General features: G+C 37.9%; 1 protein-coding gene across 2 annotated transcripts; it reads left to right on the top strand.

The window, feature by feature from the left end:
• Positions 1-501: 501 nt before the first annotated feature.
• LOC145824677 (receptor-like protein Cf-9) lies at positions 502-24774 on the top strand. 2 transcript variants are annotated; one of them, XR_014366621.1, is made up of 3 exons: positions 502-3249; positions 5099-5209; positions 24593-24774. XR_014366621.1 is itself a non-coding variant. In XM_082925048.1 (2 exons), the coding sequence occupies exon 1, from the start codon at positions 561-563 to the stop codon at positions 3219-3221; it is 2661 nt and encodes an 886-aa protein (XP_082781174.1). In that variant the 5' UTR covers positions 502-560; the 3' UTR covers positions 3222-3249; positions 5099-5354. The 2 variants fall into 2 exon arrangements, 1 of the variants encoding a protein (XP_082781174.1); XM_082925048.1 differs by lacking the exon at positions 24593-24774 and having other exon boundaries at positions 5099-5354.
• Positions 24775-25113: the final 339 nt, after the last annotated feature.

The raw sequence follows: 25113 nt of genomic DNA on the forward strand, positions 1-25113 counted from the left end.
ATATTATAATTTTGTTATGTATAATGTATTGTCTTTTTAAATATTTACAAGGTAGATGTGGCAAACTTTATGAAGTCAAGTCTTTCTTGATGAGGGAAAGACACGATATGGAGTCCAGCTCTGTAGAAATCAATGAAGAGTGACTAGTCAAAGTATTTTTTGTCTTTTTTTGGACTTTATTTTTGTCTTTTTTAAACTTTTTAAAATTATTTTTAAATTTTGTGATTCATCCCATCAAGTTAAAATTTTAAATTCTTTTTTATAAAAATATTCAATAAAAATAAAAATAAACCAAAAACAGAGCCACCAAATAAACAAATCTCAAACACCCATTATTGCGGTTGATTATGATCAACATTTATGAAGTCAAGTCTTCCTTGATGAGTTAAAAACACGTTTTGGGGTCCAGCTTAGACATCAAGGAAGACTACCTAGTCAAAGTCACTTTACTTGCTTGTAGGCTTTCCATTGCACCCACATTTGCCTATAAAGCATTTGGCCTCTCCCCTGTTAATAGTCAGCAAGCATTACAACCTTTGTTTTTGAATCTAAGAGCAAAGATGGTCTCTAACAATCAACTCTTTCACCTCTTTTTGTTTCTTTGTTTTTTCCAGATTACTTGTTTGCATGCCCAACTCTGCACTCAACAACAGACCTCTGCATTGCTCCAATTTAAGCAACAATTTTCCGTCATTAAATATCCTAAATACGGTTTTCCTTCAAAAAATACCCTTACTCATTCTTACCCGAAGATGGAGTCGTGGAAGGAGGGTTCTGATTGTTGCTCATGGGATGGGGTCGAGTGTGACAACAACACAAGTCAAGTAATTGGCCTCGACCTCAGTTGCAGCTGGCTCAACGGCACCATCCACCCCAATACCACCATCTTCTACTACTTTCCTCACCTCCAAAGCCTCAACCTTGCTTTCAATTACTTTGGTATGTCTCCAATCTCATCTGAATTTAGTCGATTCACCAGATTGACACACCTCAACCTCTCTGCCTCTAGGTTTTCTGGCAAAGTCCCTATAGAAGTCTCCTTTCTGAGCAAATTGGTCTCGCTTGATCTCTCTTACAATGATGGTTTGAGGTTGGAACAACCTGGATTTGAATTACTTGTTCAAAACTTAACCAAGGTAAGAGAACTTAATCTTCGAGATGTAAACATATCTTCAGTGGTTTCCAATTCCTTGCTCAATCTGACTTCTTTAACACTTCTCGATCTTAGTGGGTGTGGATTGCTTGGAAAATTACCTGACGGAATATTCCATTTACCACATCTGAATGAGCTGAGTATATTGTATAATCTTGCTCTCACTGGTTATTTTCCCGAGTTTATAAACTCGAGCAGTCCTCTCCAGTACTTGCACCTTGCACAAACTAATTTCTCCGGAGAACTACCTGACTCAATTGGGAATTTGAAGTCCTTGAAAATGTTGGCTGCCTTTGATTGTGAATTTTATGGATCCATCCCTACGTCACTCGGAAACCTTACGGAAATGACTCATTTAGACATTGAATATAACAATTTCACTGGCATGCTCCCATCTTCACTTTCAAACCTTGGAAATCTCGTCTCCTTGCGAGTTTCAGGTAACAATTTCGAAGGTATAATTTCGGATTTTTTACCCAACAGTAAAAGTCTACTTTATTTACATATTGGTTCAAACAACTTCAGCGGTCCATTCCCATCATTGGTTTCAAACCTAACATCACTGGTTGAGTTAGGTTTGTCGCATAATCAGCTAAGAGGACCTCTTCCATCACAAATAATTGGATTTCCAAATCTAACGTCGTTAACTTTAGATGACAACTCAATCAATGGTTCAATTCCATCTTGGGTCTTCAGCTTACCAGCATTGATTAAATTAAGCATCCGTAATAACAAATTGACTGGGCATGTAAAAGAGTTCAAATCCACTGATTTAAGTTTTGTTGATTTGAGCAATAACAACCTACATGGTAGTTTTCCAAGTTCAACCTTCAAACTTGTGTACCTTAGTAGTCTCATTCTTTCATCAAATAACTTCAGTGGTAAGCTAGACATGCTCTGTCATGCAAAGTTCCTTCAAATTCTTGTCCTGTCTAATAATAGCTTTAATGGTGCTATTCCACAATGTTTAGGAAATTTCAGCACTGGTTGCTTTGTGCTCGATCTGGGGAAGAATAATTTTTCTAGCACCATTCCGAATACATTTGTAAAGGGAAATTCCTTTGAAACTATCAACCTTAATGGAAATGGATTTGAGGGGGCAGTACCAAAATCTTTAGTCAATTGCAAAAGTCTACTGGTGCTAGATCTTGGACGTAACAAGTTCTCTGACAAATTTCCATATTGGTTGGAAAAACTACAATGGTTGCAAGTTCTAATACTGAGATCTAACAAATTCCATGGACCCATGCCAACTTCCAAAGCCAAATTTCCCTTCCTTAATTTGCGAGTTATGGATTTGTCAGACAATTATTTTACTGGTCCATTGCCAGAAAAATATTTCAAGAATCTTAATGCTATAATGAATGTCGACGAAGCCAATTTTAAATTGCAATACTTAAGCGGTCCTGGCACATATTACTATCGTTTGACTATAGTAATCAAAGGATCAACCATAGAAATGGAAAAAGTCCTAACCATTTTCACTGCAATTGATTTATCGAAAAACAAATTCGAAGGTCAGATTCCACAGATCATTGGAAAGTTAAATTCAATCCGAGGGCTCAACTTGTCACACAATAGGCTTACAGGTCATATACCAACATCTCTTGCTAATTTGACAACGCTCGAATGGTTAGACCTCTCTTCCAACAAACTCAATGGGGAGATACCTCAACAACTAAGGAATTTGAAATCCCTTGAAGTCTTAAACCTTTCGCAGAATCAACTAATAGGACCAATACCACAAGGCAACCAATTTGATACATTTTTAAATGGTTCCTACACTGACAACTTGGCATTATGTGGACCTCCATTGTCAAATGCATGCAATCCAAGTACACCACAATCACCACCCTTGATGTTTCAACAAGAAGACAATACTTCAAGTGGATTCAACTGGGAAGTCATATTATCGGGTTATATATGTGGGCTGGTGTGGGGACTTGTTATGGGATATCTTATGTTCTCTAGAGGAAAACCTCAATGGCTTGTGAGGATCATTGAAGGTGAACGAAACGAAAGCAGAAAGAGATTTAAAAAGCATGCTCACAGGAACAGAGGAAGGTGAAATTAGCCAATGCAAGTGGTGTCCTTTGGTAAGTATTACAATGAATTTCTGCAATCTTTTGCTTGAACATGAAAAACTATGGCTTGGTTATGGTTTTTATCTAGTCTATTTGTAGTTTCTTAGCAGTTTATTTATATCATACATAATAAAGCTAGTTTATTTCCTTTGATGTTTATACAAAGCACTTGATTGGAAATCATCATACGAAAAATTAAAAATAAAATCATGGTCGTAATAAATGAGTAGTGAAAATAAAGGTTTGTTATTGATTCCAGTAGCTGCAATTGAAAAAGGTACAAGACTTGGACACTTTTTTAATATATATATATATTTTTTTAAAATTTACTTTTATACTCTAAACTATAGTCACTTTTTCTACTTCATTTTTAAATTATTAACTGCATCTATTTAGTCTTTATTGTTCATGATTTTAGTTCATATAATCCGATTGGAGACAATTTGTCCAAATCATTAATGCTAAAAATCTAATCTAATGGTTAAAAAAATAATTTTACAATTTGGACAACCAAACACCCATCTTTCACTCTACTTCAAATAATGAATAAGAAAATGAGTGCTTGGTTCGGTAAATTTACACCAACCTCTCCTAATTATAGTGGGTTAACACTTAGCTTATTTTTATCAGTAACATTATTTATATGGATGAAAAAATAATATGTTTACCTTGTTTGGTTTAATTCACTTTTCAAAAAGTTGAATATTTTTTGTTTTGTTTTGTTTTCCTTTTTAGTGAATATTTTTAATATTTTACGCAAATTTTTTATTTCTGAAATACATCTAATTTAGATACACTGAAAAAGTATAATATTTGCGAAACAAAAAATAAAAAATTCACCAATTACAAAAAAAATAAATATATATATATATATATTAAAATTCAATACATTTTCATATTTTGTTATATTCAATGAATTTTTTTTTTTTTAATTTTTATATTTTGTTATACAGTAAACTATAGTCACGTTTTTTTACTTCATTCCTAAATTGTTAGTTGCAACCATTTATCGTTTCTTATTTCAGTTCATATGGTTTAATTGGAGACAATATTCGCAAATTAGCAATAGTGAAATTTTATCGTTTCTTATTCATACTTACAAGACAGCTCACCCTATACAACTAGACACCTATATTCCTCTCTACCCCTCATCTCAAATAATGAATAAAACAAATATGTTTTTGGTTGTACAGTTTAGAGTAAATTACACAGGTCTCTCTTAAAATTTGAAGAAAACAAGCCCTCTTTTATGTTTTTGCTTTCTATTATTAATATGGGAAAGAGTTCTATCTAATTTACTGTTGAAATAGAAGTGTGATAATCAGTTCATAAGATACATTATAGGTCTTATTTTGATAATCTGAATCGTACAATTTGTAATTTTTTTTTTTTTTTTTTTTTTTGTGTAGATCATTTAGGATAAAATTTAGATTAATGCCATATTTATATCCATATATATTTTTTCATATTAGTCTTTGAAAAAATGAATGGACAATTTCAAAATTAGACTTGTGATTTGTTTTTTTAAACAAATATAATGAAATCATATAGTATAAATATAATGAATCTAATTTTTTTTTTTTTAAATTATCAAAATGGGATATGCGGTGGCTCTATAAACCCCAACAACACCCCTCTAGTAAAACTGTGGACGGGAGAGAATCATTCCCCATTAAAATTGAGAAACATTAAAAATGTTTTCATTGTTTTCATTTTTTTTTTCATTGTTTTCATACATTAATTTAAGCTATCTAATAAGCATATATATGGTTTTCAAAATATATTTCGGTGACATGTATGTGAAATCCAATATGCTCAGGGAATTCAGTAATTGTAACAATCTTTGATTTGTGTCATGTAGTTGCGGTGCATTTCAATTTGATCTAAGTGGCGTTGCTTTTGGAGCCATGGCAAATTTTGGTCAAGCTGATGCATTACACAATGCGGGGAAGTTGCAGATACAATATCAAAGGTTAGAATATATATATATATATAGATATGTTAGTGGGTGTGTGTTTACTTGATGAGTGTATTGTTAAATCTGTAAAATATAAATTTTAATTTTGATTTAAAAATAAATATGTTGTGTGCTATTTAAGTAGTAAAGATGTTGTTTCCCATACTGAAGATCTTGGATTGGAATCTTTTGCTTGGTTTGTATTTTCTCGTGTTTGGAATAATAGAAAACGAAAGTCAATGATTTTTTTTTTTTTAATCAACAAAAAACAAGCTTATTTAGATATGAAATGTTTTTTTACTTTTAAAAGGCAAAATATATTTTCCGAACAGTCTTAGTAATGTCACTATACTACCACCGCCACTCTCACCTTCAGCACCACACCATCATCACCATGGCCACCACCACTATCATCGTCGCTATCACCGTCACCGCCGCCCCACTATCATGCTACCACCTCTACCTCTGCCTTCATTCTACCACCACTACTATCACCACCAAATATAAAAAAATATTTTCTATCCAAAAAAATGAAGCGTAAATTTACAATTGCCAATATTTGGCCATGTATGCACCTTCTCTCTGTATCTCACATGTTAATAAGGCCAAAAATGACATTTTAATTTGGCAATTTGTTAAAAAAAAAAATGACATTTTCATTTGACAATTTGAGATCCATTTGACTCACTATAGTTGAGTGTTGGTTGCTATTTGTATATACATTTGACTTTTAGAGTGTCACTAGTCATTTACTCAATAGTTATTGGCAGCCAGCATATGTTGTTTCTCAAAATCTGATGGGTGGAAATTGGTGATAGTGTGCTTTGGGAGACTAAAGACAACAATACACTTTGTATTGCTGTTTGTATAGTGTTGCAGATTGTCAATTCAATTTCCGTGGATTCATTTGGTGAATAGTTGTAATGACTGGATTTTTTTTTTTTTTATATTTAGAAAATCATTATATAATTTGATTGAATGGTTATTGCACCACGTGATTAGTGATTTTTTTATTTTTTTATATTAAAAGATAATTTGTAAATGGGTTTATGATAATTGAAACACAATTTTTAATTTGTTACACAAGTTCAGGTGAAATTTGTGTCTCTTGAGTTGAAGATCTTACTTTTGTAAAATTTTAAAAATAGTTGTATAGCTCAAACATTATGAAAATTTTATGAAGTGTTCATGCATGAGTATTTATTTTTTAAAAATTCACAAATTAAATAGTGTTTAGTTTAATTTATAACAGAATTTTGTGTTGAGATTTGATGTTAAAATCATGACTTGAGGTAAAACTGATTGGGTTTAATTTTGTATATATTTGGGGCATGTTTGGTTTATGGGTGAAAATTTAATTCAAGAGCCATAATTTAAAATCAATCTAATTTGGGTTCATATAATACATGTTCAACTGTTTAATTCTTTTTAATTATGTGAATAGAAGGTACCACATCGAGAGTTGTTATTATTTATTATACTGTATTATAATAAATGTCTATAATGTAAATTTATGGTGCGTTTTATTAAACAAAAAAATATATTTTGTGATAAGAAAAATTATATTATTTATATTACAAAATATTAAAATATTATTAAAATATTTTTAATTGATGTATATATATATATATATAAATAGATGATATTTGAATATAAAAAATAAATAAATAAATAAATAGAGAGGCAACCCACGTGGGGCTGCCGCCACCCCTTTCCTTTATCTTTTCTTTTCTCTTTCTTCTTATTATTATATTTTTTTGGGGTAAATTACACTCACTTTCCTTGAAATTTTTGATAATTATAGGAATTTCTTTTATAGTTTTAATAATTAAAAAAAATTATCTTTACTTTTGAAACTATTATTAAGATTCTCTCACCGTTAATCTTCTATTAATTTATTTAACAGAATTCTAATGACGTCATGCTGACGCCATGTACTGAGTTAAAAATTCCAAGATTGGCCTTATATATTCAAATAGTAAAGTTCACTCATTCCCGAGGTTTTACAAAAAAAATTAATAAAGACTCATACATTATTTTAATAATGTTAAACAAAATTATTAAATTCTATATAATATTTTAAAAAATTCTAAATTGTTAAGACAAGCATATATAGTAGAATAACCAAACATTACCTTATCTGAAAAAAAAAAAAAAAAAAAAAGAGCTAATAAATTGATCACCATTAAACTTTATACTAGATTAAATACAATCATTTATTTGAAAATTACGAAACAAAGTATAAAAGATGTTTTATTTTTTAAAAAAGACCACCAATTTTATAATAATTATTTTGAGAAATTAGAGTTTGAATAAAAATTTAAAAATGCATATAGGTATTTGATTTTTTTTGGGGGTATGAAAAATATATATTTGGAGAAATGATCCCTCTCTTTCCATTTTCTTTATTTTATTTCTTTCTATTCATTTTCTAATTCATTTTTTCATGTCAATGCAGCAAATAGCAACACCATATAATTTATTATTATTATTTGTTCTCTCCTCTACTCTTTTTTTGCAATTTTTTTTCATCATTTTTTTTTCCTTCTCTTTCATCAATGTTAGCTAGCATCACCCAATATCATAGCAACTTATGAAATATGAATTTTTCTTTTGTTTTGTAAACGTATTTGTGTATTAATTTTTTTTAAAGAAAAATAAACATAATAAGATTTTATATTTATAATAAAAAAATTGACTTATAAAAATTACCAAATGTTACCTCATAAATATATATTTAAAAAAAAAATTATCATTTTATCTTTTCACAATCCTATATTATTCTCAAATTTTAATTATCATTAAAAAAATAAGTCAATATATATTTCTCACCTTAATAATAAATTTTTTAAAAATAAATAAAAAATGAAAAAATATCTAATCATGTTACAATAAATTAAAATTAGATGATAGAGAATGAAAGATAAGGAAATCATTTAAGAATATAAACTATTTAAATTTGTCATTTTTTACATCTAATTAAAATAGAATTTTACTTGAAGAAATAAATTATTTGAAAATAATAAAATACTCAAATAATTTGTTATTTATTACATCTGAAATCTATATCTCCCCCTTTGTTTCTTTCATTTAAATTATTTTTATTAAATGAAATCTCAAAATTAGTTCAAATAAGAAACATGGATATTCTTTCTTAATTTCATTAATGACTGATTTTTTTTTTTTTTTTTTTTTAAACTTATGTTCAAAGCTTATAGTGGAAAAAAAAATGCAAAGTCAAGGAAATACAAAATAATAATAATAATAATAATAATAATAATAATAATAATAATAATAATAATAATGATTGTGAGAGATAAAATGATAATTTAATATATAGGTAAATTACAATTAAAAAGTATTAAGTGTAAGGGGTATTATAGTCATTTGCACAACCAAGTTAACACTGTTTGGCTTAAATTACCTGGGGGGAGGGAGAGATATTGATAATGTTAGAAAAAGTAAGGGTAGTTTCTGTAATTATTGAAACTACAGAAGAGGTCCCCTATAATTGTCAAAAACTGTAACGCTCCGAATAAATAACACAATAAATACTCATTAACTTCCAATTACATTAACTTGATTCCAAATCAACCCTTTCAATGTTATATATATATATATATATATAAGGAATAAAGTCTCAACATGTACATTGTCATCAAATCTCCAACATGGATATTCATTAAAATCCAGTGATTTACAAAAGAATGTTCCACATGCAGTTATACATTCAACATTCCTAGAATATGAATCTATAGCATGTGACACAATACATCAAGTACAATTTAATGCCCTCAAGGGCTACAATTTTCCAAGGTTTAAACTCGGTTACACAAAAGTAGTTTTCAAACTTATACATATAAAGCTCTTAGCTTGTCAAAAATAATTACAACAAAAGAAGAGAGTCTTGTGCTCTCAAAATATATTCCACGCCTCTAACTCGGCGGGCACACCACATCGTTTCCCGTACAAAATCTCATAGGGTGAGCACAAAGTCCAGTAGGAAAATCTTAACAAAGTATATACATTTTATACAATCTCCTGAGATGAATGTATATGCCATGCCATGTTCAAATATATATATATATATATATATATATCTTTTGAAACCTTTGTGCACAATGCAATTTGAGAATTTAACAATTCAATGATTTCAATGTAGTTCAAAAGGGGCGGTAAATACGATTCAGGTAATCTCTAAGTTGGTGTCTGCAAGTAGGCATAACAAGCACTATTAATCCCTACGTTACCGGTTGCTAACCGGAAGGCACATGGTACCTCCTCCGTGCGTGTTTTCGGTCTTTCACAATGGACACTCAGCCCAACTTAACCAATACTAACTACATCCTTTATCTAGACTTATCAACGTATTTACCCAAAAATCATCCAAAAAGATCTTGTTTCACAAACAATTTCCTTTCTCAAACAATACTTTTCCAATGCAAGATTCAAAATTAATTGCAACAATAATAAAATAGAGTGGCAATGCATTAATATAGTCCATTTTCAATTCTATCACAGAATCCTCCATTGTGATCAAATTTTCACATCTTTTATCAATATAACTATAGTGAGCCTGGTATTCCCTGTTATTGTTTAACTGTAATCCAGATTCGGTTTCGTGAGGGTGCTGCTGTCTTATCCTCTTACTATTCCTTTCTCTTTGTGTTCGAGTCTTGAGTTGTGTTGGGCGAGTTTGAAACAAGTTGGTTGAACTTAGAAACCAAGAGTAGTTGCCCAGATCTTGGCCTTCACGCTCGAGCGGGGATTATGACGCTCGAGCGGGCCCTTCTCTGTCGTCTTTCCGCTCGACCGGGGTTTTCGACGCTCGAGCGTAGTTTTCCATCTCCCAGTATCTCCTCTGCAGTGTTGTGAGCTCGAGCGGGAGTTTTGACGCTCGAGCAGGATGTTGTGTGTGACGCTCGAGCGGGAGAGTTGACGCTTGAGCGGAGACCTGGTTCTGTAAAAGTTCTGGGAGTGTGTATCCGCCGCTCGAGCGGGATTGTTGACGCTCGAGCGGGAGTCTGTGAGTGACGCTCGAGTGGGGGTTTGGACGCTCGAGCGGGGAGACTTTTATATAAAGCCGAGATCCGACTTTTTTGTTCACTTTTCAACATCTTTTCTCTCTCTTACTTTTCCAAAAAGGTATTTTGAGAGCTCCTCTCACTAAAACCCTAACTTCTCTCTTAGGATTGATCTAGTAGGAGTTGTTTTCTAACCTTGGGCCTTTACAAAAGTTGTGTTGATCGTCGAGGGCTATCTTTTAATCTGAAAATTTCGGGATTTGGAGCATTTCCGTTTCTTCATCTTCTTCGTTGCGTCCCATCATTCGAGGTAGGGATAACCTACTCCATCTTATGAGTTTTGTCTTTAAATTTTAGCATTTTGATATGTTGGGGGTTGTTGGGTAAATTTGAGAAAGTTTGGGCCTTTGTGTAATTTTACAAAAGTTGAGGTTTTAAATATATAAACCTATATGCATGTTAGGCATAGAGAAATGAGATTAGTATTGGGATATTGATGAAAATGGAACCTTAGGGTTGTTTTGTGAATTATGGTAATTTGCCCTAATTGGTTTAATTAATTAATGCATATAATTAATTTAAGAAAGCAAGGAATTGAATTGAGAATGTTGAAATTGGGAAGGTATGGGATTAAAGAGTGTAGACAAATTATTTATTGCTCACCTAATTGGAATGTTGATATATTCTCCATTTGTGCATTTATTTCCTGCTTAGAAATAATTGCTTTGGGCTACCGGTGGAGGGTAGTGTTGATTGTTGTAGACAATGCATGATGATTAGGCGAACTAAAACTAATCAATCGGGTGTGTCATAGAGTATGACGGATGATGGAATACATTAACTTTAATTTTTGTAGACAATGCATAATGAAGGTTTTGTCCCCTTCACCCTCTTGTCAATTATTGAAACCGGACTACGATTTCCAGTCCAACCTTTAATTTGCGAGTTTCTTAGGCAAACTAGATTATGCCCTACCCAACTATCCACCAATTCATACCGCATCATTATGGGAATAGCCGAACTGAACCGCCAAGCCGGACTAAACCTTGGCCTGGCCGAGATCTTCCACCAATACTCCATTGGTTCAAAAGAAGATGGGTGGGTCTACTATTTGAGAATACGTCGTCGTCGGGAGAAGATAATAAAACACACACCGGATAAAGACTTAAACGACGACGACTTTTTCTGGGTGTCTGGGAACTTTGAGGATCATCAAGCCCAGATTCCTGGCCGACCTATAAACTGGAAAAAAGGAGAACCTGGTATACTTACTTCGGTTTTCTTGCGTGTTATTTGATATTTCGGTTTTTTATCTATCAGCCGAACTGACATTTGCCTTCTTTCGTAGATTCTGCCCACCTCCATTCCTTATACAGCTACCCAAACCTAGCAACTTTGCGCGCCGCACTACGGTATCCAGAACGTAGTTGGGCCAAGTTGCTCAAATTCGAGCCGACCTACAAATACAGTGGTCGTCGGAAAGCCAGAGTGACTGATTTTCTTCTTGAAGACGCACCAGAGCCGGACCCAACCTTACCACAAATCAGACTAATTCCACTAACTGCCGAAGAAGAAATGGCCAAAAAGAACAAAGTAAGGGCGCTTCTAACCGAGACAAAAAGGCCCGAAGTACCGCCACCAGGCCAAACGCAGCCTGCCGTTGTGGCCCTCCCTTCTCAACAGCCTTCTTCATCCCGCCCCTCTAAGCGCGCCCGATCTGCCCCGACCGAACAACAACTTGTGGATGAGGACAAATCCATCCCTCCACCAAGTCCTCAACCAATCCTTCAATCAGAGCAATCTGACCGAGCTGACTCCTCAAAATGGGCTCCAGTTCTCTCCTTTCAAAACCGAAATATTGAGGAAAGTGACTCAGTTGTTGCTGAGAAGGACTACTTAATGGCTTTCAACCTAGCCAAGAGTGTGTGTCTTCCAAAAGATATGGAGCACCACAACAAGCAACTCAACACCGAACTGAAGGCCATCCGGTCTTCAACAAAGTCAATGATCCTGGTGAGTGGCTTTCCCTTTCCTTTGTCTAACTTTTCCCAACTGTTAGACCGGCTAAAGAGAGTTACTACTCTTTTGCAGGCCATTCAGAAGAACAATCTTGCACATAAGAAAGTGCTGGAGCTCAGGAAAACGACGAGGCAGGTCATGGCTGAAGCCGAGGCAAATACGGCCGAGCTTGAGCGCGCCAAAAAGCAGATAGCCGAGCTACAATTCGAGAACGGTCGCTTGACCGGACTTGTTGGCTCATCTGAAGCCGAAAAACAAAAAATTGCGGCAACGGTGAAAGACAAGTACTTGCGCGAGTTGGTCAAACTCGAAGGCAAAAAAGATGCCGAAATAGCGGAACTCAAGAAGAAAGTCAGTGATGCCAATGTCCAAGGTTTCAAAGAAGCGGAGGGCCTATACATTCCGTAATGCGAGGGGGCAAAGGATTTATTCTTCAAGTGCGGCTGGAGAAGTGCGGTGGAGCAGCTCGGCTGTGGGCCTGAAACCGATGTCTACAATGCTCCACAGTACTTTATTCCGGCCTCGCTTGCGGACTATGCTGCTTCGGTCCAAGAACAATTCTTGCTTGGTTCAAATGATTCAGACGATGAAAACGAACAAACTGTTATTCCGGTAGTCAACGCGCAAGTCAACGATCAATCAGCTCGGTTGGAGGCAACGGTGGAAGACCTGACTGTTGAGCCATCGGTTGATATCGTTCTGCCAGTTGCTGCTGAGACGGATGTTCCATTTGCAACCGGCGTTCAAGTTGACATTGATGCCGAGATTGAAGACCTTTTCTCTTGATTTTGTAACTTTTTCTTTTTCTTTTTGCTTTTGTAACTGGGCTATGGCCCCTCCTTTGTATTTGCTTTCTGATGAATGAAAAATTTCTCGAACTCTTACTTCGATCGATGTGTATGTTTGTACGTGTAATGATTTCTCTACGATCTTTTATACTTTCAACTGTTATCTTGGTTTAAGCTGGTCAATCTAACTACGCTTACTAGCCAACCACTCTTTAGCCGACATAATTTGTTCTGCTAAGGAGTATGAAGAGTTAAATGCCAGCGAATCCATTCTTCAGTCATACCCTTACTTCGGATGAAGAGTATAAAGAGTTGGTTTAATCCAGCCAACCACTCTTCAACCATACCCTTACTTCGGCTGAAGAGTAACAAGAGTTGGTTTAATCCAGCCAACCACTCTTCAGTCATACCCTTACTTCGGCTGAAGAGTAACAAGAGTTGGTTTATTCTAGCCAACCACTCTTCAGCCATACCCTTACTTCGGCTGATGAGTACAAAGGGGTGGTTTAATCCAGCTAACCACTCTTCAGCCATACCCGTACTTCGGCTGAAGAGTAACAAGAGTTGGTTTATTCCAGCCAACCACTTTTCAGCCATACCCTTACTTCGGCTGAAGAGTAACAAGAGTTGGTTTATTCCAGCCAACCACTCTTCAGCCATACCCTTACTTCGGCTGAAGAGTATAAAGAGTTGGTTTAATCCAGCCAACCTCTAAGTTAGTTTTTCCAGCCAACTTAGAATAATGTTTGGTTATTCCGACCAAACGTCCTGCAACCTGGATCCTTATCCTGGGCTTAGGAAGGGTGTTGGTTTATTCCAGCCAACCTCTAAGTTAGTTTTTCCAGCTAACTTAGAATATTATTTGGTTATTCCGATCAAACGTCCTGCAGCCTGGATCCTTATCCTGGGCTTAGGAAGGGTGTTGGTTTATTCCAGCCAACCTCTAAGTTAGTTTTTTCCCGCTAACTTAGAATAATATGTTTGCAATGTACCTAAACTTCACTAAAGCTAACTTTTACAGAGAACAACTCATGCTGAAAAGAATCGCTTTGTTTTATTGAGGAAAGAAAAAATACATATGTTTGAAGGAAAAAAATTAAAAGTAAAATAACTTGAGATTGGCCGTGTTCCATGGCCTTGGGATTGCTTTGCCGTCCTTGTCTTCTAGGTGGTATGCCCCTTTGCCTGCTAACCCAACCACTTTGTAAGGACCTTCCCAGTTTGACCCTAACTTGCCATCTCCTGGTATCAAGGTGTTTCCCATCACTTTGCGCAGTACCCAATCTCCGATCTTCAATTGTCTTGGATGTACCGTTTTGTTGTATTTTCTGATTAACTCTTACTGGTATGAGGCAATGTGAACCAGTGCTCTTTCTCTTCTTTCTTCCGCAAGGTCGAGTTCCAATGCTATTGCTTCTCCATTCAAGTCTGGATCAAAATTTTCGCTTCGAATTGTGGGGAGGCCAACTTCCAGTGGGATTACTGCTTCCATTCCGTAAGCTAAGGAGAATGGTGTCTCTCCTGTTGATCGCCGAGGTGTGGTGCGGTAAGCCCATAAAACATGAGGAAGTTCATCTGCCCACTTGGCTTTTGCTTTTTCTAACCTTTTCTTCAGTCCATCCAAGACGACTTTATTTGATGCTTCTGCTTGGCCATTTGCTTGAGGATATGCCGATGTAGAATTGTAGAACTCTATCTTGTACTCTTCACAAAAGCCTCTGAAGATTCTGCCGTCGAACTGAGTGCCATTGTTTGAGATTAGGGCTTTTGGTATGCCAAACCGAGTGATCATATTCTGCCAAACGAACTTCTTCACATCTTTTTCTTTGATTGATGCCAATGCTTCTGCTTCTACCCACTTTGTGAAGTAGTCTGTTGTTGCGAGAAAGAACTTCCTGTTACCGGGTGCTGTTGGAAGTGGTCCTACTTTGTCCAAGCCCCACATTGCGAAAGGCCATGGGCTAGTTAATGGTAGGAGTTCTCTAGCTGGTTAGTGTATTTGGTGTGCGAATTTCTGGCATTTCTCGCACTTCTTCACATATTTCTCCGCGTCTGCCTGCATGTATGGCCACCAATATCCTTGTGAAATGGCCCTGTAAGCTAGCGATCTTCCACCTTGATGGCTTCCGCACACCCCATCGTGTATTTCGAACAAGAATGCTTCCACTTTGCTGGGGTGAACACATTTTAGGTAAGGTCCTGAGAATGACTTCTTGTATAATGCCAAGGATGGGGAAAGCCAAAATCGCTGCGACTTCGCTCTTATTCTGTTGGCTTCTTTTTTCTCTTCTGGTAAGATGTCGTCTTTTAAGAACAGGATGATGGGATCCATCCAAGAGGGGCCTAGTTCTGCACAACATACCTCTTCTGCTTCGGGGTCTTCTATGCTTGGTCTTGGTAAGTAGTCGATGAGCAATGGATGAGGGATGGATGTATCTGCCATTGAGGCAAAGCCTGCTAGTTCATCTGCTCTGCTGTTTTCCTCTCTGCCAATTTGTTCTATCCTTACTACATCAAACTTCTTGATCTCTGTTCTGACCAATTCTTGATACTTGGCCATTCTGTCATCTTTTGCTTCATAGTCGCCAGAAATTTGGTTTACCACCAACTGTGAGTCGCTGTAGACCATTAGTTCGGTGGCCTTCATGTAGTATGCTGATTTGAGTCCTGCAAGAAGCGCTTCATACTCCGCTTTGTTGTTTGATGCTGGGAAGCCAAGGTTGATTGCTTGCTCTACAACCAGGCCGTCTGGAGAGATGAGGACTATGCCAAATCCTGCACCATGCCGGTTGGATGCTCCATCCACAAATAGCTTCCACATCTCTACAACGAACAACTTCCAGCAAGTGGAGGGGTCAGATGATGTCGTGGGGTCAAGAATGGTGTTTTCTTCAAGGTCCATGCTTGCTGTCTGCCCCTCGCCATCTGATTGGACTGTTGGTGAGTTTTGGTCTGTTTCTTCCTTGTTGTATTTAGTCTGGTCTGCCTTGGATTCTGACCGAGTGCTTTCTGTTAGGGGCTGCGCTATTCCGGCGTCAACTTCCATCCCTAGTTCGTAGGGCTGCTCGCGGGTCGGTTTTGGCCGGGTGCGGGTCAAATCCGACCCGACCCGCACTTATGCGGTTGGGGAAAAATGGACCCGCAACCGCCCGCGATGCGGTTCGCGGTTTGTGCGGGCGGGTGCGGTTCGGTTTGCGGTTTAGTGTTTTTTTTTTTTTTTTTTTTTTTTTTTTACTTAAGCAAATTTGACATTTTTTGTTACTTTCTAAACACTTTTTTTTTTAGAAGAGTTATAAATTAAATTACAAGATATACAAACATGTTAGATAAGATGATATGGAACCATGCTTGAGGATAGTAATTAATCTTCCTCCTTAGCTTGCAAAAACAAACCCTTAAAAGTCAAACTAGTAACACTAATTTAAATATGCAAAAACAAACCCTTAAAAGTCAAACTAGTAACACTAATTTTAATAGTGGATTAATCTTCACTGTTTAGTTTTTAATATGCAATAATGTGATAATAGAATGATAATTCAAAATATCATATTTAACTGTGTCTACTACACTAATGGAATATAATGATTTTTTTTTATATATATATAAATAAAAGTCAAACTAGTAACACTAATTTAAATATCATTAGATCATGATAATGTATATAAGTGCCCATATAATAAATTTTACTTTCATCCAAAATGTAAAAATAAAAATAATAATTAGTTATCTCCATCCATCCAAAATGCAAAAAATAATAATAATAACTAGTTATTTTTTCTTTAAAAAAAAAAAAAAAAGATGCGGGTTGCGGGCGGGTTGGGTTCGACCCGAACCCGATCTTTTGCCAATTTCTTGACCCGCACCCGCCCGCCTACCTGCATCGAAACCGCCCAAAGCACTGCGGGTAGGGTAGGGTCGGGCGGTTTGTGCGGGTGGGTGGGTTTGTTGCCCAGCCCTACTAGTTCGGTTGTGTCAGTTAGGTCGACTAGGCAGATATGATGACTACCAGGAGTAAACTCTGCGACGAAGTCTGCCAAAGATTGGGCTTTTACTGCGGTTCTGGGTTGGAACTTGATGTCGAATTGTCCCAACTCTACTGCCCACTTCAAGATTCGCCCAGAAAAGTTCACCCTCTCAAACAAAGCTTTTAATGGAAAAGCTGTGAGGACGACTATGGTGTGGGCATGAAAGTAGTGTGCCAATTTCCTGGAGGCCATCATTAAGGCCAATGCTAATTTTTCCAAGGGCAAGTACCTTGTTTCCGCTCCCAGCAATGTCTTGCTGACATAAAAGATGGGCAAGTGTTGTATTCCTTCTGCACGAACTAACACTGCGCTAACTGCGTGCTGAGAGACTGCCAGGTACAAGAAGAGTTCTTCACCAGGTACTGGGGTAACAAGCAGAGGTGGGGAAGACATATATTCCTTCAAGCTTTCCAGAGCTTGGTCGCAATCTTCATCCCACTCAAACTTAGCCTTTAAAGCTTGAAAGAATGGTCGTAGTCTGTCTGATGACCGGCTTATGAATCGATTGAGCGCAGCCGCCATACCGGTGAGATGCTGCACTTCTTTGACTGAGTTTGGTCTCTCCAAATCCTGGATTGCCTTGATCTGAGAGGGGTCTGCTTCTATACCTCGGTTGGTCATAAGGAAGCCCAGGAATTTGCCAGATCCTACTCCGAATGCACACTTCGACGCATTAAGGCGCAACTTGTGCCTCTTTAGGATCTCAAACATCTCGCCTAGGTCCTTGAGATGATCATTCTCATCCTTGCTCTTGACCACCATGTCGTCGATGTAAGCCTCGATTGTTCTGCCTAACAATGGTTCAAACATCTTGGTGACCATCCGTTGGAATGTCGCCCCTGTGTTCTTTAGGCCAAAGGGCATGACCTTGTAGCAGTATAGTCCTCTTGGATTTGTAAAAGATGTGACCTCCTAGTCTGGTTCATGCATGGCGATTTGGTGATAGCCTCTATATGCATCCAGAAAGCTAAGTCGGTTGTGCCCCGCCGTTAGGTCCACCAGTTGATCTATCCGTGGTAGAGGAAAGCTGTCTTTAGGGCACGCCTTGTTGACTGTTTTGTAGTCGACGCAGACGCGCCACTTGTCATTCTTTGGCACTACGACTGTGTTGGAGATCCATCTTGGGTAGTGCACTTCTCTAATTGCTCCTGCCTCCAGCAGGTTACCTACTTCTTCCGCCACTATTTCGGCATGGTGGAGTGCCAATCTGCGTGTTCGTTGGATGATTGGTCTGGCGGATGGGTGGACATTAAGTTGGTGACTGATGAAGTTTGGATCAATACCTGGCATGTCGTAGGGTGTCCAGGCGAACACTTCGATGTTAGAGGTCAAGAATTCCAAGACCTCTAATCTCTCAATGCTGGACAACGACGAGCCAAGCAAGAAGAACTTATCCGGGTTCTTTTCATCTATTTTTACCTCCACCAAGTCCTCCACTGCCTTCTGATCGGCCTCTTTGCCGACATCCGCGAATAGCTCATTACTTTCAGGTTCTTCCACCGAATGAACGTATCCTTTGGCAGCGCGGCTGCCATTTACCGTGGCGAAGCATTGCTTTGACATGATCTGATCCCCATAGACTTCTTCAATTATACCGGTGTCATTGGGGAACCGCATTACTTGGTGGTAGGATGACGCCACTGATCGCATGGCATGCAGCCATGCTCTGTCTAAGATAATGTTGTAGGTGGAGGGGACTTTCAATACCCGGAACTCCACTTGTTTGGTCACGCTTCCTGCTCTGACTGGAAGAATTATCTTACCGACGGGCCATTCTGGCATGGAGTTGAATCCAATTAGGGGAGATACAGCAGGCGCCAAGTCTTTGTCTTGTAGCTTTAATTGTTTAAATGTTTCGTAGTACATGATTTCACATGAACTGCCCTGGTCAATCAGAATCTGCTTGACGTCAAAATCCTTGACTCGGAGAGTGACGACTAGGGCATCATTGTGAGGGCAGTATATTCGATCCAAGTCTTTATCCGAAAAAGACATGACGTTTGTTGCCTCTGTCTTCCCCTTCTTGATGGCAGGTTGGGCACTTAGCACCTCTCTAAAGTGCTCAGCCTTTTTGATTGATCCCCTGAGCTCGCATATACGCTCAGGTTCAAAGACTCCATGTATCACATTGATAATGCCTTGTGGCGGGGCGTTAATTGGCATTCTGTTAGGGTGGTTATTATGGTCCTGGAGGGCTGGCTGCGTCCCTCCTTCAATGTATTTGTCCAAGTGGCCTGCTGCCACCAACTCTTCCAGGTGTTGTCTCAACGGTGTGTAATTCTCAGTGCGGTGTCCTTTTTCTTTATGGAAGGTGCACCGTGATCTTTCGTCATAGTCCTTCTGCGCTTCCCCTAATTTGGTTGGCCAATTGACGAAAGGCTCATATCTTATTTCGCTAAGAATCCGATATATCGGTTTCTTGAACACCGTGGTTATGGCAGTGCGGATTCTCAACCATCTTTTATCTGGGTCTTCTCCGTTATCTCGTCTGCCACGCCCGTTTCTGTTATTTCGATCTACCGTGTTGACCTTTGCTGAGGTCTTCTTTTCTGGTACTGTGGTCGCACCAGACTTTGCTTTGGCACGTGCGCCATCCTCTTCTACCCTGATGTGCTGATACACTCTTTCCATCAGGGCTTCCATGGTGAGGGGTGGCGTCATGGTGATCGAGTCCCTTAGTCTGTTCCCGACTGGAAGGCCTCTTTTATACTGTGCGATGGCGAGATTGGTGGGGCAGTCCCCAATCTGATTGAATGTCTCCCAGTAGCGACTGTTGTAGGATCTTAGAGTCTCTTTATCGCCCATGTCGATGGAGAGTAGCTGGTCGATCTCCACCGGGGTTTTAGTGTTTGTTCGGAACCTTGTTACAAACGCCTCTGCCAATTGTGCCCAGGAGGCTATGCTGCCTTCTGGAAGTTTTTCAAACCAAGTCAAGCCTAGGTCGCCAAGGCTTGACGGGAAGAGTATGCACATTAAGGCCTCGTTTCGCCTGTATACAGCCATGACTTGGCGAAAGTGGCTCAAGTGTGAGTAGGGATCCGTCTTCCCTTCATATGTAGTGAATTTTGGTTGAAGGAAGCCTGATGGTAGGGGCGCGTTTTCAATCGCCGGAACAAACGGTGAAGTCTGCAGCCTTGCTAATGCTTTGTTCGTTGGTTCGTAGGCAGGGCGCGGTATTGGCATTCCAACCTCGACACTTCCATGCGTCCGAGGAGCCAACCGTTGTAAAGCAGAAACTCTGTGCGGATCCCGCGCCCTGGCATCCTCCTTGCATCGTGCTTTTTCTTCGAGCACGGTTCGTAAGTCGGATGATCTGGGTAACTCCGTCTGTCTAGATCTGGTTTGGTGCGAATGCGAGGGCCAATACGTGCTTCCTTCAGTGTATGATCTTTCAGATCGCGTCCTCTCAGACCTGGAGTGACGAGTTTTGGAAGACCAGGATTGAGTGTCGCCTGTCCTGAGGCTTCTACTCTCTCCTTGCGAGGGTGTGCTATTCCTGCTACAATTTTCTGAGTGGCGAGGGGGCGTCTTGTTTTTGCGCCCCTCTCCTGTCGCCACTTCTTTTTTCTTCATCTGGCGTTTCAAGGCCTCCATGTTCGCCGCCATCTTTCTTATTAATTCATCTTGCTCTTTCACGCGATCTTCCAGAGCTTGAGGGTCAATCCTCCGCCTTTGCCTATCAGGACTTTGCGAATAAGAGCGACAGGGGCTGTTAGTCTGTCTCCCCCTAGTATCCCTCCTGGTGTTATGTTGTTGGGGCTCCAAGTCCAACATGGGAGGGACAGAGGGTAATCCTTCACGCCTTGCGCCCCCATCTGGAGTTAGCCCGTTGACGGCGGACTGCGGCAATTCTTCAATGTGTGCCATTGATCGTAAAGGGGAGAAGCTTTTATCAAGAGGTTTTGTTCTGTCTGTTATTCCCACAGACGGCGCCAATTGTACGGGAAAGAAATAAACCTTCTCGTATAATCCTGTTGATCAAATCCGTGCTCCTCCGTACGACGTCGCTTTATCACCTGAAAACACAAACGTGAGCTAGCCGGCGGGTGTGTGCCGGAAACCTCTCCGATGCCTAAGTCAGTAAGCTTGACAAATAGACAAAAGCTCTGTGTATTCAAAAAGCAAAGTTGTGTGTTACCTCCCCAAAGGTGATATTTGTGAGCTTTTATAGGTTTTGTGTGGCACAATCCTAGTAGGACTCCTACTCCTCCATGCAGAGTCCTCCTAGGATTCATACTCTTGAAAGATAATGCTTATCCTTCAACACCCCCCTCACTACTTAAACCAAGTGAGATGGTTTTTACCATGGCCGAACTACCATCTGACCGAAATAATACTGGCTATGCTGAGCCACAGAGTAGGCCGAACTATCCTCAGTTCGGTTCTTCCTCTTACTCCTCCTTATCATGGTTCTCTCCTGTTCAACCCATGGTGTGTTTGGACCGAGCTACCGAATAGCAAGGTTCCGACCGATCTACCCAGAATACGTCATAACCGGACTAACTCTGAGACCGGCCTAACTCCAAGTTGCCCGGACCGGAGTAACTTTACAATTCTTGGGCCGGAGTAACTTTTCGACCTTTTTACCCAGCCCTTCGTACTTTGGGCCATAAAGTCCATCTCATAGCTCGGCCCAATTTTCACCAAAATTACCCTCTCATATATTATATGATTTAATAATGTGATTACTTATGACTAATCAATCTAATTTTTTCTATTGATATTCTTTTCAGCTTATCATATGAGATGACTAATTCAGATCAATGAGATAGGTATACATTAGTCTCACAACACACCAATTTCACCCATAAAATTAATATTTTTAACTTTATTAAATTTGAACTCGTTTTTTATATAATTTTCCTATCTATATAACATTACTCTTAATAGAATCAACAACTTTACCAATATCATTTTGTGAACATTTATAGAGTGTAACTTAATTGGTGTCACTAAACTTAATGATTGAGTAGCATGAGATTATTTCCCAGACCTAATTATAGAGGTTTATGTCGTACTTGGATGACAGAATTCAAAGTTACATATTTACAAAAAATTGTAGGAAAGTTAATTGCACTTTAGTTTGGGATAGGCTTTTTAATAAGAGGGAATTACAATACAGTGAGACCAAAAAAAAAAAATTATAAAAATATATGTGATGCAAGTGATTCTATGATGGAGTGCAAATGAAAAACCCCGCCATGTTTATGTAAAAAAAAAGAAAAAAAAAAGAAAGATATGTCCCACTGGGATGTAATTCTCCCTTCTAATAATAATTTTTTAATTTTTTTAATTTTTTTTTAAATTGAGCTCGTGAGTCAAAATATTTTATTAATTTAATGACAACTAAAATATAATTTGTAGTTTAAGGATACTAAGTTTTATTTTATTTATTTTAATTTTTTTATAGATAAAACTACCTTTAGTATAATTTCATTACCATGCCACCTTTGACTGTCAGTGACAACCTCTGATCATCCGCAATAATTTTTCGATAACTATTGTCAATTGCTGGTGACCATTTCAAACAACACCAATCATGGATATAAATTTTTTTAAAAAAAATAATGTGATGAATTTTTTTACTAATTAAGTTTGACATTCCTAGATTGTGAAATTTCTCGGAATAAGACCTGAGTGAAATTTTATTAAGTAAAATATGATGACTGGGGTGTATTATTCGCCTCGTTCTTCTTCGTTTAATTTTGGGTCTGCCTTTTTAGAGTGTCAGGTTTCACTTGGATCCTTGTTAATCGTTTGGGTTTGTGGTGTTTGGAAGTTTTTCTCAAAAATTCTTGTTTTTGTTTATTCCGGTGTTGATTTTCACTTGTTCCGGAGAGTGTGAGGTTGGGCCCGGAGTGTCGGGAGTTGAGCTGAGAATTTTTCTGGGCTGAGGGCTGAGCCACACGTGCGGGGGACTTGGCCACATGTGCGGGGGACTTGGCCACACGTGCAGGGAGCGAGGCCACACATGCGGAAAACATGAGAGTCTTGGGTTGCCTACTGCATAAAAGGCACGTGAAGGAGAAGGTGCGGAAGGAGTTGCGGGGGAAGCGCCGCACGTGAGGGGGTGAGTGCGGCACATGCAGGGATAGGTCTCGCACGTGCGGGAAACGCTGAGTCCGAAAAATTCAACTTTTCTCTCTTTTTAGGCTGTGTGTGTATCACTTTTTACACATCTCTTTCTCTCTCTCTATAAAAATCATTTCCTCTTCCTTCTCTCTACATTTCCTACACCAAACCTCTTAAAACTTTTGATCTCTTTAGATCCATTGCATTTTAACCCAAGCTCCTTCATCAAAGTTGGAGAGCTAACCGAGGGCTTCGTTGGGTGCGGTGAAGATCATGTTTCAACACCGTCGATTTTAAGCGTTTCATCTCATTTTCTTCTCCAAACTTGAGGTAGGGGACTTCTTAGAATTATATATATATATATATATTGCAAGATTTTGATTAAATTTTCGGAGTTTCTCTTTTGAATCTTGAAACTTGATGTTTGGCTCAACAATGTGGGTAGTTTGGGAGTAGATTTGCTTTCATGTCTCTTTTGAAATAATTTCTTGAGGACTTGAACTACATTGATTGAGGAAGAGTTGTTTTTGAAGAAATTCTTGCAAGTGATTTGTGTGTGTGTGTTATTGTGGTGGGAAAAAACCTAGAACTTGGGGGGTTTTCAAAATATGTTGAGAATATATGGTTGACATTGTCTAAATACTATTTTGTGTGCCAAAAGAGTAAAGGATGATGAAATTTCTTATTTATGATGATGAGTTTCATGAAAAAGGAAAATGAATGATATTGGAAGTTGTTCAAATGTTGTTTTAGTCTTAAAATGACTAATGTGTTGAGAATAAGAGAAATGTGGAAACATTGTTATTTTTGAAGAACTTGGTTAGATAGATGGTTCTCTTGTGAAATCACCTTGGAAATGAGAAAATTAGTGATATGGATCTTCATGGTTAAATCATGAGATAGAATTGTTAATGGAAAGGATATTGCATTGCATTGATGTTTGTTGCATTTTCATCTCAATTCATTTAATTATAGTAAATTTAATTATTGGATTTGAAAACTTTTGCATTGAGAAAAGCATGTTGTGGAATAAGTTTTCATGGAATTGTTTTGGGGTAAATACGTTGGTAAGTCCGGATAGGAGGTGTAGATGAAATTGATTAAGTTATCCTCAGTGTCTGGGGTGAAAGACTAAAAACACATGCGGAGGAGGAACCACTTCTCTTTTGGTTAGCAACCGGTAAAGTGGGTTTTTGGTAGTGCTAGTTATGCTTACTTGCAGACACCAACCTAAAGATTACTTGAGTCTTATTTACTGCGCCGTTGGATTAAATGGATAAATTTTGAAGTGATGAAATTTTAATTTATCATTGAGCATGATGATTTCAAAAGGTGAAAATGTGATCTTTTTTTCAAGAAAACATAGCATGGCAAGTGCATTTCCTTTTGCGAAGCCTGTATAAAATGTATATACTCTTTTAAGATTTCTCTACTGGGCTTTATGCTTATCCCTATGGGATTTTGGTGCAGGAAAGACGTGGTAAATCTACCAAATTAAGGTGTGGATGCATGTATTGAAAGCACGAGGCTCTATTTTGTCGTGGCCATATTTTTTGTAAGCTAAGGGCTATATATGTATGGGTTCGAGAAACCATCTTTTGTGTAACCGGGCTTAAGCTTTGGACTTTGTAAGCCCCTAACCGCATGTGGGATTATTTTGTATAAACATTGAGATCATGTAATGAAATGTGTTGGGGATAACTCTGGTATCTCTGAAGAGCCTTGGTTATTATTATATCCATTGAATTTATTTTTTTTTTTTTTGGGAGGGGGGGTGGGCGTTACATAAAATTAGTGAAAATCTATGAAATTTAATGAAGTTAATGAAATTTTACTTAACTTTAGAAAAATTTCTCTGGTTCTACTCAACGAAATTTCGCCAACTAGAAGAGACAGTAGAGACCTAGATTGACTATCACATATTGAAATTTTACTGCAATTGAATAAAAGTCAGTAAATCGTCACTGGGTAAAATTAGTGAAATTGAAATA

Source organism: Camellia sinensis, chromosome 4 (genome assembly GCF_055761805.1).
Source record: "Camellia sinensis isolate YWXY chromosome 4, ASM5576180v1, whole genome shotgun sequence".
NCBI lineage: Eukaryota > Viridiplantae > Streptophyta > Magnoliopsida > Ericales > Theaceae > Camellia > Camellia sinensis.

What these genes read in the sequence shown, in the direction of transcription:
- LOC145824677 (XM_082925048.1), top strand. Translation starts at nt 561, where the DNA reads ATGGTCTCTAACAATCAACTCTTTCACCTCTTTTTGTTTCTTTGTTTT.